The 15,774-nt window shown below is 32.5% G+C and overlaps 2 protein-coding genes across 2 annotated transcripts; both read right to left on the bottom strand.

The window, feature by feature from the left end:
* Positions 1-4,721: 4,721 nt before the first annotated feature.
* LOC149491071 (uncharacterized) lies at positions 4,722-9,872 on the bottom strand. Its single transcript, XM_089706258.1, has 3 exons — positions 9,498-9,872; positions 5,769-5,842; positions 4,722-5,367 (listed from the first exon to the last, which is right to left on the bottom strand). The coding sequence occupies exons 1-3, from the start codon at positions 9,645-9,647 to the stop codon at positions 4,986-4,988; spliced, it is 606 nt and encodes a 201-aa protein (XP_089562384.1). The 5' UTR covers positions 9,648-9,872; the 3' UTR covers positions 4,722-4,985.
* Positions 9,873-13,362: 3,490 nt separating this feature from the next.
* On the bottom strand, positions 13,363-13,909 carry LOC149491070 (uncharacterized). The gene is made up of 2 exons (XM_089699594.1): positions 13,751-13,909; positions 13,363-13,688 (listed from the first exon to the last, which is right to left on the bottom strand). Exon 2 carries the CDS (start codon positions 13,686-13,688, stop codon positions 13,407-13,409), a length of 282 nt encoding a protein of 93 aa, XP_089555720.1. The 5' UTR covers positions 13,751-13,909; the 3' UTR covers positions 13,363-13,406.
* Between the last annotated feature and the right edge of the window lie 1,865 nt (positions 13,910-15,774).

Here is a 15,774-nt window from a genome sequence, read left to right as displayed (position 1 = left end):
GCTTTATGTGATACTTTTCTTTGAATAGGTAGAAAAAAAACATTTAAACTACATTAAAATAGGGATTTGGCATCCTCTCTTCTCCCTTCAGCGTATGGTATACTTATTTTAGGTTGTCTGTATGAGACAGCTTGCAATCTGTAAGACTACTATTTTTATTCTGTCTTATATTATTTTTCATGGGCGTTGCATTTAGCAGTCGTAACGCATTTTTCCTGGCCGTATAATAGAAATAGAACATAAACAGTCTCGAAAGCAGTCTCTCATAGTTTTTATAGATATTCACACAGTATACTTAAACTTGATTACTAATCGATCATTATAATACCATTTATAAAAGTGCAAGTTTAAACTGTGCTGTGTGCATGGTACCTACAGAATCCATACTAATATTATAAATGCGAAAGTAACTCTGTCTGTCTGTTACTCAATCACGCCTAAACTACTGAACCAATTTTCATGAAAATTTGGTATGGAGATATTTTGATACCCGAGAAAGGACATAGGCTACTTTTTATTCCGGGAAAATGACGCAATCCCGGAAATCCCACGGGAACGGATCTATGCGGGTTTTTCTTTGACTGCGGGCGAAGCCGCGGGCGGAAATCTAGTAGTCTATAATATTAAGTTACGCTTTGTATTATTTTAGGCTTTATACTATTATCATAAACGTGAAAATGATTATTAAGACGTCGTTATTCATGTAGATATCTTCATACTGGACCTGAAGGTTGACCCAAAGATATAAGGGAGTACCTAAAATTGCGTTACGCATAATTAGGGCCGATTTTTCAATGCTTGGATAAAACTTATTCGTCGAATAATGTATAAAACTACTATTTTAAAAACGTATTCTAATTGCCCGTATTTGACAGTTTACGTGACATTTTAATATTATCGTGTAATACTTTATTGGACGGATAAGTTTTATCCAAGCATTGAAAAATCGGCCCTTAAAGTATTAAATTATAGATACAGGTTATAGCTAGGATAAAGATTTTAAAATGATATGTAGGTATGGGAGAAATGACAAATGCGTATTTTTTTAATATTATTATTATTAGCGATAATAAATACACATTTTTAGATACACTTAGTTAACATTACATATTACTTTGTCTTACTAATGGAAGTCAATACTCGGCCTCTTCTCTTCTACGGATTGTACTTTACTTAACTTCTGCCTCTGAAATATAATCGTTAAAGTATTCAATATTCTTATGATAACAATTATTTATATACACAGCACTACAGTAGTAACATGTATGAACAATAAATATCTGAAAATAATAATTTTATTAGGTATTAACTAACTATAAACTTTATTAGAAGTTAATTTCAATTTCAACCCGATTTTATAATTCCAACATTAATGTAATTTATTTATAGTATACTAGCTTTCCGCCCGCGGCTTCGCCCGCGTTTTCAAAGAAAAACCCGTTCCCGTAGGATTTCCGGGATAAAACCTATCCTATGTCCTTTCTCGGGTATCAAAATATCTCTATACCAAATTTCATGCAAATTGGTTCAGTAGTTAAGGCGTGATTGAGTAACAGACAGACAGACAGAGTTACTTTCGCATTTATAATATTAAGTATGGATGTACTATACTTATTGGGTGGGTATTCACACGTAGCTAGATAGGTATGTCTATCTAGCTACGTGTGAATACCCACGGAATCATTTTCACACGTTAATAGCACAACAGATTAGAATGAAAGTACATATTTGAAAAACATATACGTAGGTACTAAGGTCAATAAAGTAGGTATATAAAGTTTTTGCTTGAATTAATCTAGTTACCTGTGAACTCCTAAAATGTTTCCACAACCCGTATCGAAGTTCCCAATCCTCGAAGAATAATGTATCTTTGTTCCAACTCACGCGTTGCGATTCTTCCTTATAATTCTTCAATAAAGGTGGATTCAATTGAGGCGCTTCTTTCGCCCTCCGAGATACTATTTCATTCACATAACGGTATAAATCTGGCGCTTTATGTACCCAGCATATAAGGGACATGATCGATAACACAACAGCATGCAACCAAAAGCGACATTTTTGAGGTATATTATTCGTTGTTATAGCAAAGTCCTGAATAAACATAACCATGCATGTGACGGCGGCTGCCGTCAATCCACAGGGCACTTCTAACACCAAACATGACAACACAAAATATAAAGCCTCCACGTTCGCTTGATTGAAGTGGTACATCTCGAAAGCCTTAACAAAATAATCATGGAATAATTCTCGATGCTCTCTTATGAACGCTTTGTCGCTGCTATCATAGTGTCCAACTCTCAAAGGAACCTGAACAAAAAAATGTTTACATTAAACTCAGTCATCATTCGACCTCCATGGTAGATGTCAGAAATGTCAATTTACCTGGGAGAATTCGTAATAGATTGTAGGCTCCAATAAATATGTGAAATTCTTCTGCCGATCCAAGAAACGTGCCAATATTCGGCAACCGCAATAGCTGTACAATGCATTCGTTGATCCAATCAATTTAGTGACAACATGATGAAAGAAACCAGCTCGGAAACTGTCTCTGTACTGACCGACTTGATACAATTGAGCAGCATATTCCAGTAGCGAAGAAAGTTGCAAAATATTATCTTTATCAATTTTGACCATGGCAAACCAGTTCAAAATTGTTGTTACTATCGACAGTCTTTGATTATTTTCTGCTCTTTCAAAAATGCGCCTCAAGCACACATCGAACCCCTTTTTCAGGTGCTGGTAAGTTTTTCGTTCATGAGTAGCATTATTCGTAAAAAAGTTTAAGAAACGTGTAATAAATGGTAGCAGATGTTGACTGTCGATGACCCAGTTTTTACTTTTTAACAGTTCGTATAGGACTCTCGTTCTATGCCTCGCAGATACTAAGTCACTAAAGACGATGCAATGAATGTCTGTTAGCATTAAATTGAATAGGGTAATCTTTCCTCCATTATAGTACAAAAGCACTTCAAGAATTTGACTGACGAAATTTTCAAATGTCCACAACGAGACTTCAGAGAAAAACCGAAGCGTGGTTTTTATGCACAATTCACCAAATTCGGGGTGCAAGTACTCCATAATTCGCTGAAACATTTCTTCTATAGTAGTGAACTGTCTTTTCGTTGAGTAAATACAAATTTTGCCTTTTAGCTTCTCCATTTTTAACCGCATACCGAAATAGTATAAGAGAGTTAAGGACGAATATACGAGCTCATTCACATCGCAGCGTCGTAGAGTGCGCTTTGTAGAATGCTGTAGAAGGAACCTGAGTTTCCTTAGAGCATATATTTTATTAGCATGGAATGCGGTGTTGAGGTCTGTCGGAACACAGAGTTGTTGTACTTGATGTGCTATATCTTGCAATGTATCGCTATCTACTGTTGTGCGCTTATTCCTCCACATCTTATAATCTAGACCCTGAAATCGACTCATATGCAGATTATTCAAGAAAATTTATACGAACAACATTACTTGACGCATAAGGATTCATTTATGACGTTGTTATAACTAGGATAATAATAACATGACGTGTCATAAAATCTATGTGATCAAGTGATCTATGTGTGAAACTATATACAGCATAGAGAAGTAAAATAAGTTATAATAGTACCTATATAGCCTGAATGATTGAAACTGAAGGGTGAATTTTTTTCTTATATCTACTTTGGCTAAATGCACTAGTTTCTGAAAGACTCCTGTTGTTATGCATTAGGTACCTACATACATTTAAAATTTTGGCTTGAATTCCATTTTAAACAGCGTAACAATTCCGACTATGTTATGACAACAAAACTACCATTTAGTATGAATGAAGAAGTTGGTCAGAGCAAGTTATTAGAGCCCGCTCCGCACGAGTGCCTGCGATTGTCCGGAACAACGGTATTGCGTCAGCACTTTCGTGTTCTAGATAAAATTGATAGCAATAGTACATTCATGTGAATTGGTCCCGTAACCCATACTTTAATGGGACACTATGGGCTTGCGTTATTTTTTAATCGACTTCAAAAAAGAGTTCGAGTTCGTGTGTTGGGTGGTTGAACTGATTTCGTGGATTTTTTTAACGTTGCCTGCCAGCTGGTATAATTTACATTTTGTCCAGTTCTTGCCATTGGCAGGAGTTTTTGTTAAAAATAATTATGTAAGTATGTATATAATATATATTACCTAGTTCATTTTAGGCTGTGATTTTAGGATACTAGTGTTCGGTACAAAATCCGCTAGAAAAATCAAAAGATTGCATAATTTGATAAATCACTTGGTTTTTTTTAAATTATAATATACCAATAATTTTCGTGTTTAAAATGTTAGAATTGCTTGCTCTAATTGGCAGTTGGGTCATAGGAACAAGGAAACATCGTATCTTATCACAAAAGCTTTATTTTTATTGTAAAATATAAATTAAAGCATATTTCATATTGAATAATAGAATTTCTTCGAGAACGTTAGACTTAATTCAAATAATGTTACATAAAGCACTTTTATACGTACTTTCAAATATTTATTTTATCTATTGTTCCTGTAATTTATAATAACAATGTATTAATTATAAGTGAAATTATTAGGTGCTAACTGCTAGTGCTTATAATAAATTTAATGTAAACAGACAACTATCACATCAAAATAATCGATTTATAGAAGGTATTGTTGAATTCATAAGAATTCAAACACCCAGAACATAAGTTCTGGGTGTTTTAGGAAACTTAATAGAAATAAAACGCAAATTCATTTACTTATTTATTGACAATACAAAATCATCCCTAACCTATCAGTCTTATATAAATTTATAAATAATATAATAAATTATTGAACAAAACTCATTGGACGGTGAACATTCGCTGCAATTTAGTCCCTATTCATAATAAATATTAAATTTCCATTGTTACTAACAAACCACGTTATTTTTAAAACGAATTTACACTATCTAAATTTGTTTCTAAACTTTCAATACCCCCCAGTTACCAAATTACGAGCGACGTATTTCTAACTTATTGTTTCGTCGTAGACTTTGAATTGTCAGACACTGCGACTTGCTGTGGAACATAATTTTGCGTATACGCCTGCGCGACATACGGGCCAGGGCCGACTTGCTCTTGCAGCTTCTCAGCTTCCTCTGGAGCTACAGGGCACATACAAGGCACAAGCTGTACATGCTGTAAGGACACGGGAGTTAAGCTTGCCCCAGCCGGCACGCTTATAGGGATCGGTTGCATCGTCTGCTGCAACTGAACGTCTGGTTGCATGTACTGTTGGTACTGCTGTTGCGGTTGGTACACCTTACGGGACTCGTAAGGGTAGATGTACTGGTATCGATACGCGGGTGATATGTTTGGCGACATCGGCTGTATCCATTTTTGAGACTGCTGGCTTCTGTAACAAATGTTAGGTTGTAAAATATGCGTTTTATTAGCAGACACAACGCGATATTTGCGCGATATTTATGAAAATAACACTTGGTGACTATTATGGTGGTGGGTACAATCCTAAAAATTTTCATTATTAGGTTGAGAATTATTGTAAGCTAGAAAAACATGGGACGAAGTCGAGATGACCTACTAGAAGTGAATTGAAATAAGGCTTTTACAAACTACTTCATTATATATACATATTACCTATGTAGTTTACAGTAACACATTTTAAATATTTATCAATACACAAGTATTTCGCAGAATTCGCATAGCATAAAACAATTGCAGTACTTCATATTACACAAAAATATTTACAATAATTATTATAATTATATAATAATATATCATAATAATAAATCTTACCCTGAATCGGAACCCCATTTTAAGAAGAAACCTTCTGAAGACGCTATTAACACCAAGCTTAATAATACGCAGATCTGCAATAAAAGAAAAAAGGTTTAACATTTTTGATAATGACAAATAAAACAGCCTGCGTTTCTCAGAAATAATGGAGATAGCTCCATTATTTCTGAGAAACGCAGGCTGTTTTATATAGTTTCCTATATGTATAGAGCAAATAATATAATTTAAGCACAAGATAAAATAAACTTCAAAAGTTATTCGCTGAGCTTAAAATAACCTTCTAATAACAAATAATAATATCTACTGTCCAGATAATTTGCTAGTTAAAGATTTTATGAATAGATTAGTTCAATATGTACCTAGAGAATTACCGACTTTATAGGTTATCAATAATTCGAATAAGGTAGAGCTTTGCAAAGATTATGAAAACACCTAAGCCCATTAGGTACATAGACATTCATTGTAAGACTTAATTCGTAGGTACATAGGTATCAAATTTTACATGAGTTTATATTATGCGTAAGAGAAGGCTTCAGATTATTCATTTCTCAACAATTAATAAACTTTTATGCCTAATAATAAATTTTTGAACCGTATAAAAAGCATCCGGTTCGAATTGAGGTGAATGAAATGCAATGGGTGGTCCCTTGGGAAGCTTTTGGAGATACTCCCATATTTGTGTTTGATTTTAGTAAAAATTCAAACTAAGTTTCTATACGTAAATATTTTTATACATATAAAAAACTAGCTTTCCGCCCACGGCTTCGCCCGCGTTTTCAAAGAAAAACCCGTTCCCGTAGGATTTCGGGGATAAAACCTATCCTATGTCCTTTCTCGGGTATCAAAATATATCTATACCAAATTTCATGCAAATTGGTTCAGTAGTTAAGGCGTGATTGAGTAACAGACAGACAGACAGAGTTACTTTCGCATTTATAATATTAGTATGGATGATTAATAATTTGCATTATTAAAATGACTGTAACGACTGACTAACAAAGTATCTAGGTATCAACACAAAATTAATCAATTAGGTACCTATGACAAGTTCAGACCAGCATAAGAAGACTAGAAAAAAATTATTGAAAAAGAACCAAAGTCTAAAGAACTCTTTTCTAAAATATAAAATATGTTCGCAATCAACATCGTTTTCTATATCTCTAAATTATAAGTGTTGAAACATCCCAGTCGTCTATACTGTAAGTTATAACATACAGAAAAATTTATAGCCGGTGGTAACTAAACTTTTTATAGAGGCAATTAATAGTGAAATCAAATATCTCGAATGTATCTTAATCTAAACAACACCGTGAGAATGTGGTGATGTGCTTGTAGATTGTAAATTATCTGTTTATCGATAACGTGGATTCTTCAATTTATTTATCGACTTACTTACATTAGTCTTGTATATATACTTATCTATACATATAAGTATAATAAATCTGTAGAAGGGTCAATTCTGTACATTGAAAATATTGAAAAATAAATAGCAGGGGGTGTTACTGGATTGATACCAAACCCAAATATGTGATTAAAAAAAATTTTGTCTGTCTGTCTGTCTGTATGTATGTGAAGGCATCACGTAAAAACTAACGGTTCGATTTCGATGAAACTTGGTATGTATAATTATACCTTATTATCCTGGGCATAAAATAGGATACTTTTTATCCCGGAAAAATACGTAGAAATAAATAAATCTTAATTTTTCCGCGCGGACGGAGTCGCGGGCGGAAGCTAGTTTTAAATAAGAGGTGTGATTATGTGTAATAATTATCTATTGCCGTTCAACTTAACGTCTCCCTTTAAAACATATACCTACAAAATATGAAGTGATGTATACTTAGATCTTTATATATAAGTAACTAGCTTTCCACCCGCAGCTTCGCCCGCGCATTCAAAGAAAAACCCGCATAGTTCCTGTTCCCGTGGGATTTCCGGGACAAAACCTATCCTATTTCCCGGGGTAAAGTAGCCTGTGTCCTTTCTCGGGTATCAAAATCTCTCTATACCAAATTTCATGCAAATTGGTTCAGTAGTTAAGGCGTGATTGAGTAACAGACAGACAGACAGAGTTACTTTCGCATTTATAATATTAGTATGGATTAGATAGGTACATATTCCCGTTCACCCAAAACATCCAATAAATAATGACACCAAAATATCTTGTATTGTATAAACTATAAACAAACACTAAATTACAATATTGCTCGCGAAAATTTGCTCTACTTTTTAAAATCTCACTTCAATATTTTAAATGTTCAATGCTCACATTCCTTAACAAAAAACACGGAAAATATCGTATTTAGTCGTAAGTACATATAAATGATTGTCATTCCTAACTACAACTAATGAAACGATTAAAAATTTCACTTCATATATCAATGAATATTCATGAACTAATATAATGTACGTGTAATGTAATCAATGTTTATATTGATTTAGTAATTATAATTAGGTATATGATAAAATATACAAATGATTTTTGTAGCGTCTAAAAGAAATCGAAAATACAATTAGGTACCGACATGACACTTTTTAAGGGATAAAGAACAAAAGTAGAGCTGGATTATGAAATCTGTAAATTTTGATTTAGCATTAAAATTTTCTTAACAGTTAACTACATAGTAAGTAAGTAGTTATGAAGAAATTGTTCATTTTACTTTTCGTTTAACACAAAGCTGTATCATATCTAACTTCGCAATGCCAAATAAATAGTCGCAAATAAATCAAACACACAAAAATTAACTAATGCGATAGGACAGTAAAATACATTTTTTATCAAACATTATTGCGCCCCATCAATTTTTAAGTAGTGATATTGGAAACTTTTAATAACAATTGTCTCCATTCCTTTTCAATATATTCAAAATATAAGTACTTAAGTAATATATTAGACAATAACAACATACCAACTCTTTCAATATCTATTAATTTAAATTTGATCGATTGATTGGAAATTTTATAGCCTTCTTTATTCGAAGCTCTGTTTAAAAAAGCTTTTTATTTTTATATGAAATGTCCGTAGTTTTAATCAAACACCACACTATACTTTGATGGTTCGAAAGCAATTTATTTTCAATATTCAGCCTCGTAAGAATATGAGAACATTAAAAAAAGATTTGTACGGAGCGAGACGAATGAATTTTATAACCCGAGATTCAAATTTATTGTCTACAATATTAGGCCTGTGAGAACTTTAATATAGTTTTTAATTAAATTTTGAAATATATTTTAACATCTTTATAATAAAAGTTTTAAGCGAAGCTTTTCAAATTAATATCACGTGAGTATGAGATGGAACTTTTCCTTAATATTATTTATCAGTTTATTATTTTAAATATTACTTATGTCTATAAAATAAATAATTATAGTTTGCAATTTTGAAACGGAAATTTTGAATTTTATGTACTTATTTATGAAGTTAAAACCTCATAAATTGGATTTTAAAAATTAATGAAGATATTACAAAAATATCAACGATTATCTATTGAAAAAAATTGTACCTTTATAATTGACTGCAGGTGTATTATTTTATAATTATTAATTAAGGAAAATATATTGTATAGTATTTTTATCCACATTGATACTTTGGTACTTATAAATTTTTAAATTGATGAATTTAACACACTTTCTTGAACATATTTTTATGTTTTCTTAAAATAAAAAAAATAAATCTTTCACTATTCTTGGCTAAAACACACAGATTCACCATCCAAACGTAAAACTCACCATTTGATTGCTGTGTTGATACATGGCACTAATTAAAAAATCACTCGATGTTATAAAAAAAAACCAAGAACGGACCCGCGCGTACCCGACCCAACCGCAGAGTGAGGGCTCCCTGGGGAGTACTCCTTTTTTATACTGTTTCAGAAACATTCCGTCCCTAACAGGTCCACGACCCTGCCATGAAGTATAATAATAATCTTATTAACTTATCTACACTCCTATCTTTACTTAGAACGTACCGTTATATTAGCCCGAATTTAAAAGGGAGTTTCGTGGGCACTCACCACTTAAGACAATTTCACACTTTTTTTAATCGTAATATGTAAGCAAGCTTAGCCGATAGAAGAGTAATGTGGGAAGGATGTTCCGACAGTCGTATCAAATCGCTACGGCTATATTACCAATCTGAGCCGAACATGACTGGCCATGTTTCCCGACGCGTGAAATCCTAAATGGGTGCTCCGTCAACATTTACAATGTAACAACAAAAACTTTCTTCGGATCCCTAGTTGGTTAATTACGTCTGATTGATATTGTACTGAGGGTCTTCATTATGTTTTTAAGCTGCAGCATTTCCGCTGTTATTTTTTTAATGACGGCCAATGGGATTCATAATGTACCGAAGATTGTTTTATTGTTTATTGTTGTCGTTGTTTTGAAATTGTTATTTGTAACAAATAGGTGTATGATTATACGTGATCTTAGACCTCACATAAACTAAATTTGTACCTGTTATACCTAGACAATTAACTAACTTGTTGTAGATAATAAGTCCCTATGTATCATGTAGGTATATAGGTATATATATAGTAGGTATATAAACAGACAACAGAAAAGCTGGAAGCTGGGGATCGAACATCCTAGTCTCCTAGACCTTAGTGCATTGATCGGAAACAATAACGCATGCGCACACAGTCTGAACCTAGTAATTCCAAGAATTAAGAATACCAACCACCAACTAAGAATAAAATATACGTACATATGTACAATGAAATAACGTAAAATGAAAACAGTTTTAACAAACAATTTAAAGATTACAATTCTTTGCATATTCTGTGGTATATGGGAATGACGTTGCATTTTTTGGTAATCAAACTGTACCCCTTAGATTACAAAATAAAATACAGATGGAGCATGTCAATCATTCATCGCCCTTGTCAAAGAAAATACGAAATCAAAAACGAATACGTTCCTCCACTAGTGCTATAGCGATTCTAGTGTCATGCAATACGTCAAAAGGGGTTTGATATTTTAGTAAAAAAATGCTGTCTTGTGATATTAAAACGCTGTAAAACTTGTTCCCGAAAACAAACAAAAAGATAAAACATCGTTTTACAGATTTTCTGTAGATTATTTGGCTTATTTAATTTTGTATACAAATAATAATTTTACAAATACGAAGGAATTCAAAACTTCAACGTATGCTGCCAGTATTTTGAAAATGAATTTGCCATTTTTAGGGGTAAAATGGTTAAAAGATATTCGGGGTAGTGCTGTTGGATTTTTCGATCGTGAATGTGATTATTTGTATAGTGCAATAAAAGTTCATGGTCATTATTAGATTATTTTAAAAAGCATTATACATTTTTTTGTTACTTTTATAAAAAGCGTCGTTTTCGCTTGCGATTTAATTCATGTGAACACATGATGGATATGATGAAAATAAAATGTCCCGCATTCTCGACTAAAAACTACCGCTATTCACATTCATATGTTTTGAAAAATAAAAACTTTTTTAATGTAATTTATTTAATACATTTAATGTAATTTATTTAATAAATTTAATGTAATTTATTTAATAAATTTAATGTAATTTATTTAATAAAAATTGAATAAAATTATTTTGTCCATGTATAACTTTAGTAGATAGGTGATAAAATAATTTTTACAATATTATAAAATAATATCAAAAACCCGAATTTATATTAAAATAAAAATTAAAACATGACTGCTAATAATTTATGTAGCCTACGTCACTACCACCACACAGCTACCTTCATAATTCAGATGATTGCAATGACACCTCATAAGTCACAACTCATAATCGATCCAACAGTTTATACTGCAGGGCGTGTCAAAGAAATATTATACATACATACCTACACTCGAAAAACATAACCCTCTTTCTTCCGTAGTCGGGGAAAATTTTGGGAAAATTTTCAATATCTGGTAACATAACACCCACACAGAAGCACCGTGTACGTACAGTGCAACGGCGAAATGACAGCACACATAGCTTTATGGAAATGACGATAAATTATTCGGTTTAGTTCGGCAACGCTCCATCTGTCTTTTATTTTGTAATCTAAGCTGTACCCTTTCTTAATTATATCCGAATAAACATTTTCATTTAATATCCTTGTATTCATACTGAAACCTTAAAATATGGGGGTTTTTTGTTAGATTAGAGAAAAATTGCAATGTAGAGCTTTTCTGCTGAAAGCGATGCTGAATGGCAGCTCTTACCGGAGGAGATTTTGCTGTTTTGTTTAAATTATTGTATTTTCTCATAACTCTATAATATGTACCTACATTGATTTAATATTTGCTTTTGAGTAGAAATACTGAAATTATAACGTTGATCATTTTATATACAACTAGCTTTCCGCCCGCGCAGTCAAAGAAAAACCCGCATATTTCCCGTTCCCGTGGGATTTCCGGGATTGCGTCATTTTCCCGGGATAAAAAGTATCCTATGTCCTTTCTCGGGTATCAACATATCTCCATACCAAATTTCATGAAAATTGGTTCAGTAGTTTAGGCGTGATTGAGTAACAGACAGACAGACAGAGTTACTTTCGCATTTATAATACCTATTAGTAAGTATGGATGACGACGAAATGTCTTTCGTCTAAAATGGTTATGAAAAAATAAGTACCTAACGTAAAATTTGAGTACTTACCAGCCTAACAGTAATTTATTCCGTATTAAATTTTATATATCAGTATTAGGAATATTGAATATACACATGTTACACAGAAAAATATTTAATAAGAATTCAAAATATAAGTAAAAAATAAAATATTACTTGTAGATATGAATTGATCGAAGAACTCATTTTTGAACACTCGGTTATTTTTGTTATTCATATTAACATAACATTATACTAAACATCGGTAGGTACATATATCTTTCATTAATACCTATTATTGGTGAAATCGGTCGTTTAAAGTGAAAATAACACCATTCTGATCATAATTAAGGCAAACGCTTTCTTTGGAGACATCCATAAAACTGCAGCTGGTTCCACATGAATGTCAATAGAACAAAATTCTCCACAATTAGTATGTATTAATGAATCGCCCATAACATATAACTTGAGCTATTAAAACTAACGGATTAGCTCAGTGATAAGCTTCACTAGCCATTAGGGCACCGAAGGGCCCTTTTTTACAGTTATGATGACATTCCTTACTTTTTTAATAAGACAAATAACCCAATGACCAATGCATGGAGCTACTCAATCGTCTGCTTTACATAGAAAAACGATTAGAATTTCAACGTCTTCGATAAATGTTACCGAATCCCCATTAAGAAGCGGTTAGCCGCATATCTTTGTGGCGTGTTCTTTCAACAAAATTTAAATTGCCTTAAGCTACGGCTTTATGAACTTTTTATTTGATCTGAATAATGTTTAATATAAATTTAGATATTTATTTCATTCATTGCTATTTAAATATGGGATATAACGACCGTAGAGAATACTTTTATGGTATATAATATAGTTATACAATAATTAATAGATATAAATTAGAATCAAAATGTTACTCAGCAGTGTAAACCTATTTAGGAACATTGAATTTTATCGGTACAGTTAAATGAAATGCCAAGAATTGTAGTCAAAGCTAAATCAAAATGCATAAAATCCATCACATTTTTTTAATCAAACCAAAACATAGAAAGTGCATTTTACGCGTCATCAAAGTTGAACCTCCTGCCGCCGTCAAATCGAAAACCGTACGCGGCCGCATTTTTTACGTCAACTAGCGCCGGGTTGCGGTGTTTATAGAAACTGCCATGCCCATGCGCAGGTCGCGACGAACCGTTCGGAATACCGTGCGCCATACGAGGATAAAACGCCTCGAATTCACCGCTAGATGGCAGCACCGTCTTCAACTCGGCATCTTCAGGGTCGTACGGTGCACACAGAGATGGCGCCACCATCGTCAGTACAAAAAGCACGCAAAACATCTGTACACAAAAACATCGATAAATCGCAAAATAACAAAAAAAGCTATCCACAAGTGACGTACCTCGACGGTTGGTGATGCAAAACGAGTGAGCTCGAATCGGCGCTTACGTAATCCGTGTCGGTCACCTTGGCGGGGCTACAGCGGTGCTACTTCAAGCGATGTCTCGTCAATACTTTCCCTCGCCCGACGAGCCATTTATTGACACGTTTCGAGAACAGTGGGGCGTCGCTCAGATTTGCCGAAATGATTCACAACTAGAACTACATTAGCACCGGTTACATCAACCGCTAACAGGTTTTCGCAATTAAATCAATGCCAAAACGTGTGGTAAATAAAACAACATTTCCATCTCTCATATTTAATAGGTCTCGGAAAACTTATTTTATGATAGAAAATATTACACTGTATCCACTACTGTTTCTAATGAGAATAAAATGTGAATTTGACTTACGGTTACAATTTTATAAAATTGGAGTGCATAAAACAATATAACGTACATTTCGTATCGACTGAATGTATAGGTAATCTACGGTCTACTAAACTTGTACATTGTTATGTAATTTAACGCCTTGACCTAAAATTCATTAAACTTGAAAAATTTATAAGCATAAAATTATAATAAAAAAATATGTATATCTTTCGTGTATATGTATTATGTAAAACGTGAAAACGTAGGTAATTATGGTGGAACAACTATAATAAAGCATATTAGGTGTTATATTTTTGCAAGTAACAAGTCCTAAGCTTTAAGTAGACATTTTGAATTAGAGCATCGAGCACCGGTGGTAAAAACTATACTTATCTCTAAAACTCAGATGGAAAAATTTATTACAAAATTAATCATGATTCCTTTTTAATTGAATATAATTGAAAAATACAAAAAATTAAACACGTCATACGAAACAAAATATTACATCTACTCCACCAATAATAATTAATAAAGCCGTATCCTTATAAATTAATACCAATGAATGGGGGACCCATTCGAAAAATGTTACCGAATATAATGCATGTGTGTCATATTACAATATAATTATAAATTACAAAATTAGTTATTGAACCTTAATTATGCACATTTAGCATATGGGCGTACCTAGTAAGTTATACAGGTTGTCTTCAAAAAAGTATCTGTGAGGTGTTCAAATTTTTATAAAAAAAGAATATGTATATAAATGGGAACACTATGTACCAATAACCTTGGTAGGTTATTATGATTTTTTTTCATACATAACCGCTGTATGCCAAATTATCCGTTCACCCACACAGTAGTGATACAAAAAAGATTTAAGATATTTATTTTAATTAATATCGAAGAAAACTGATTACGAACTTGTTCCAATAACTTCCTAGGTACGTCCACACGTCACCAACTCACGAAGCGTATCAAGCCGCCTACATCAGCTATGTCTATTTAAAAAGAGGAATAAATACAATGTTCTAATCAAAAAATATTTCACAATATACAGCTGATGTCCACTCTTCTACAACGAATGCTGTTGGAATGAATATGTTTCTAAATACTATAATACCGTTGTTTATCTTAAATAACACTCAAAATGATATAAATATAATTATTAGGAATAATATAATTATAATTTACTTTATCCTTTACAGTGCCAGCCATTGAAATATACATAATATTTAGAATTTGTTACATTTTATATTGCTTTCGAAAAATTTCACAGCGTTGTTAATACACAGCATATGTATCACTTTAAATCTACAAATCCGAATGACTTTATATAATTTAGATGAATTTCATGAAATACCATATTTTGTTATTAGAATATGAATTTCACCAATTATCACGTATATGTATAATATTTACAGCCGATTATCTTCATCTAATATTTTTCTAACAAACCAATTGAGAGGAGTTTTAACTACACCGCTGCAAAGTAAAAACAATATTTGTTACAGAGACTGTTAATGTTATTCTTCCGCCAAATTTTAATTTACAGAACTTTAAATCATCGTATTTGTATAACACTTGACGTTGCAACGTGTAGTTAAAACCGTTCATTGAGAATAACAGCTTTATTTAAAAACCTTCTATTTTATCAATTTACTCATTTTATATATAA

Source organism: Colias philodice, chromosome 1, assembly GCF_061535455.1.
Source record: "Colias philodice isolate Cphi_HAF_F1 chromosome 1, ilColPhil1 Martin Lab GWU primary, whole genome shotgun sequence".
Lineage (NCBI taxonomy): Eukaryota > Metazoa > Arthropoda > Insecta > Lepidoptera > Pieridae > Colias > Colias philodice.
Note: the sequence above shows the minus strand (reverse complement) of the source record. Positions and strands in the feature narration are given on the sequence as shown.

Coding starts and splice junctions, on each gene's coding strand:
- LOC149491071 (XM_089706258.1), bottom strand. CDS start 9,647: ATGTTTCTGAAACAGTATAAAAAAGGAGTACTCCCCAGGGAGCCCTCA. Junction 5,843..9,497: donor ATCAACACAGCAATCAAATG/GTGAGTTTTACG, acceptor CTTTTATTGCAG/ATCTGCGTATTATTAAGCTT. Junction 5,368..5,768: donor AAATGGGGTTCCGATTCAGG/GTAAGATTTATT, acceptor CATTTGTTACAG/AAGCCAGCAGTCTCAAAAAT.
- LOC149491070 (XM_089699594.1), bottom strand. CDS start 13,688: ATGTTTTGCGTGCTTTTTGTACTGACGATGGTGGCGCCATCTCTGTGT.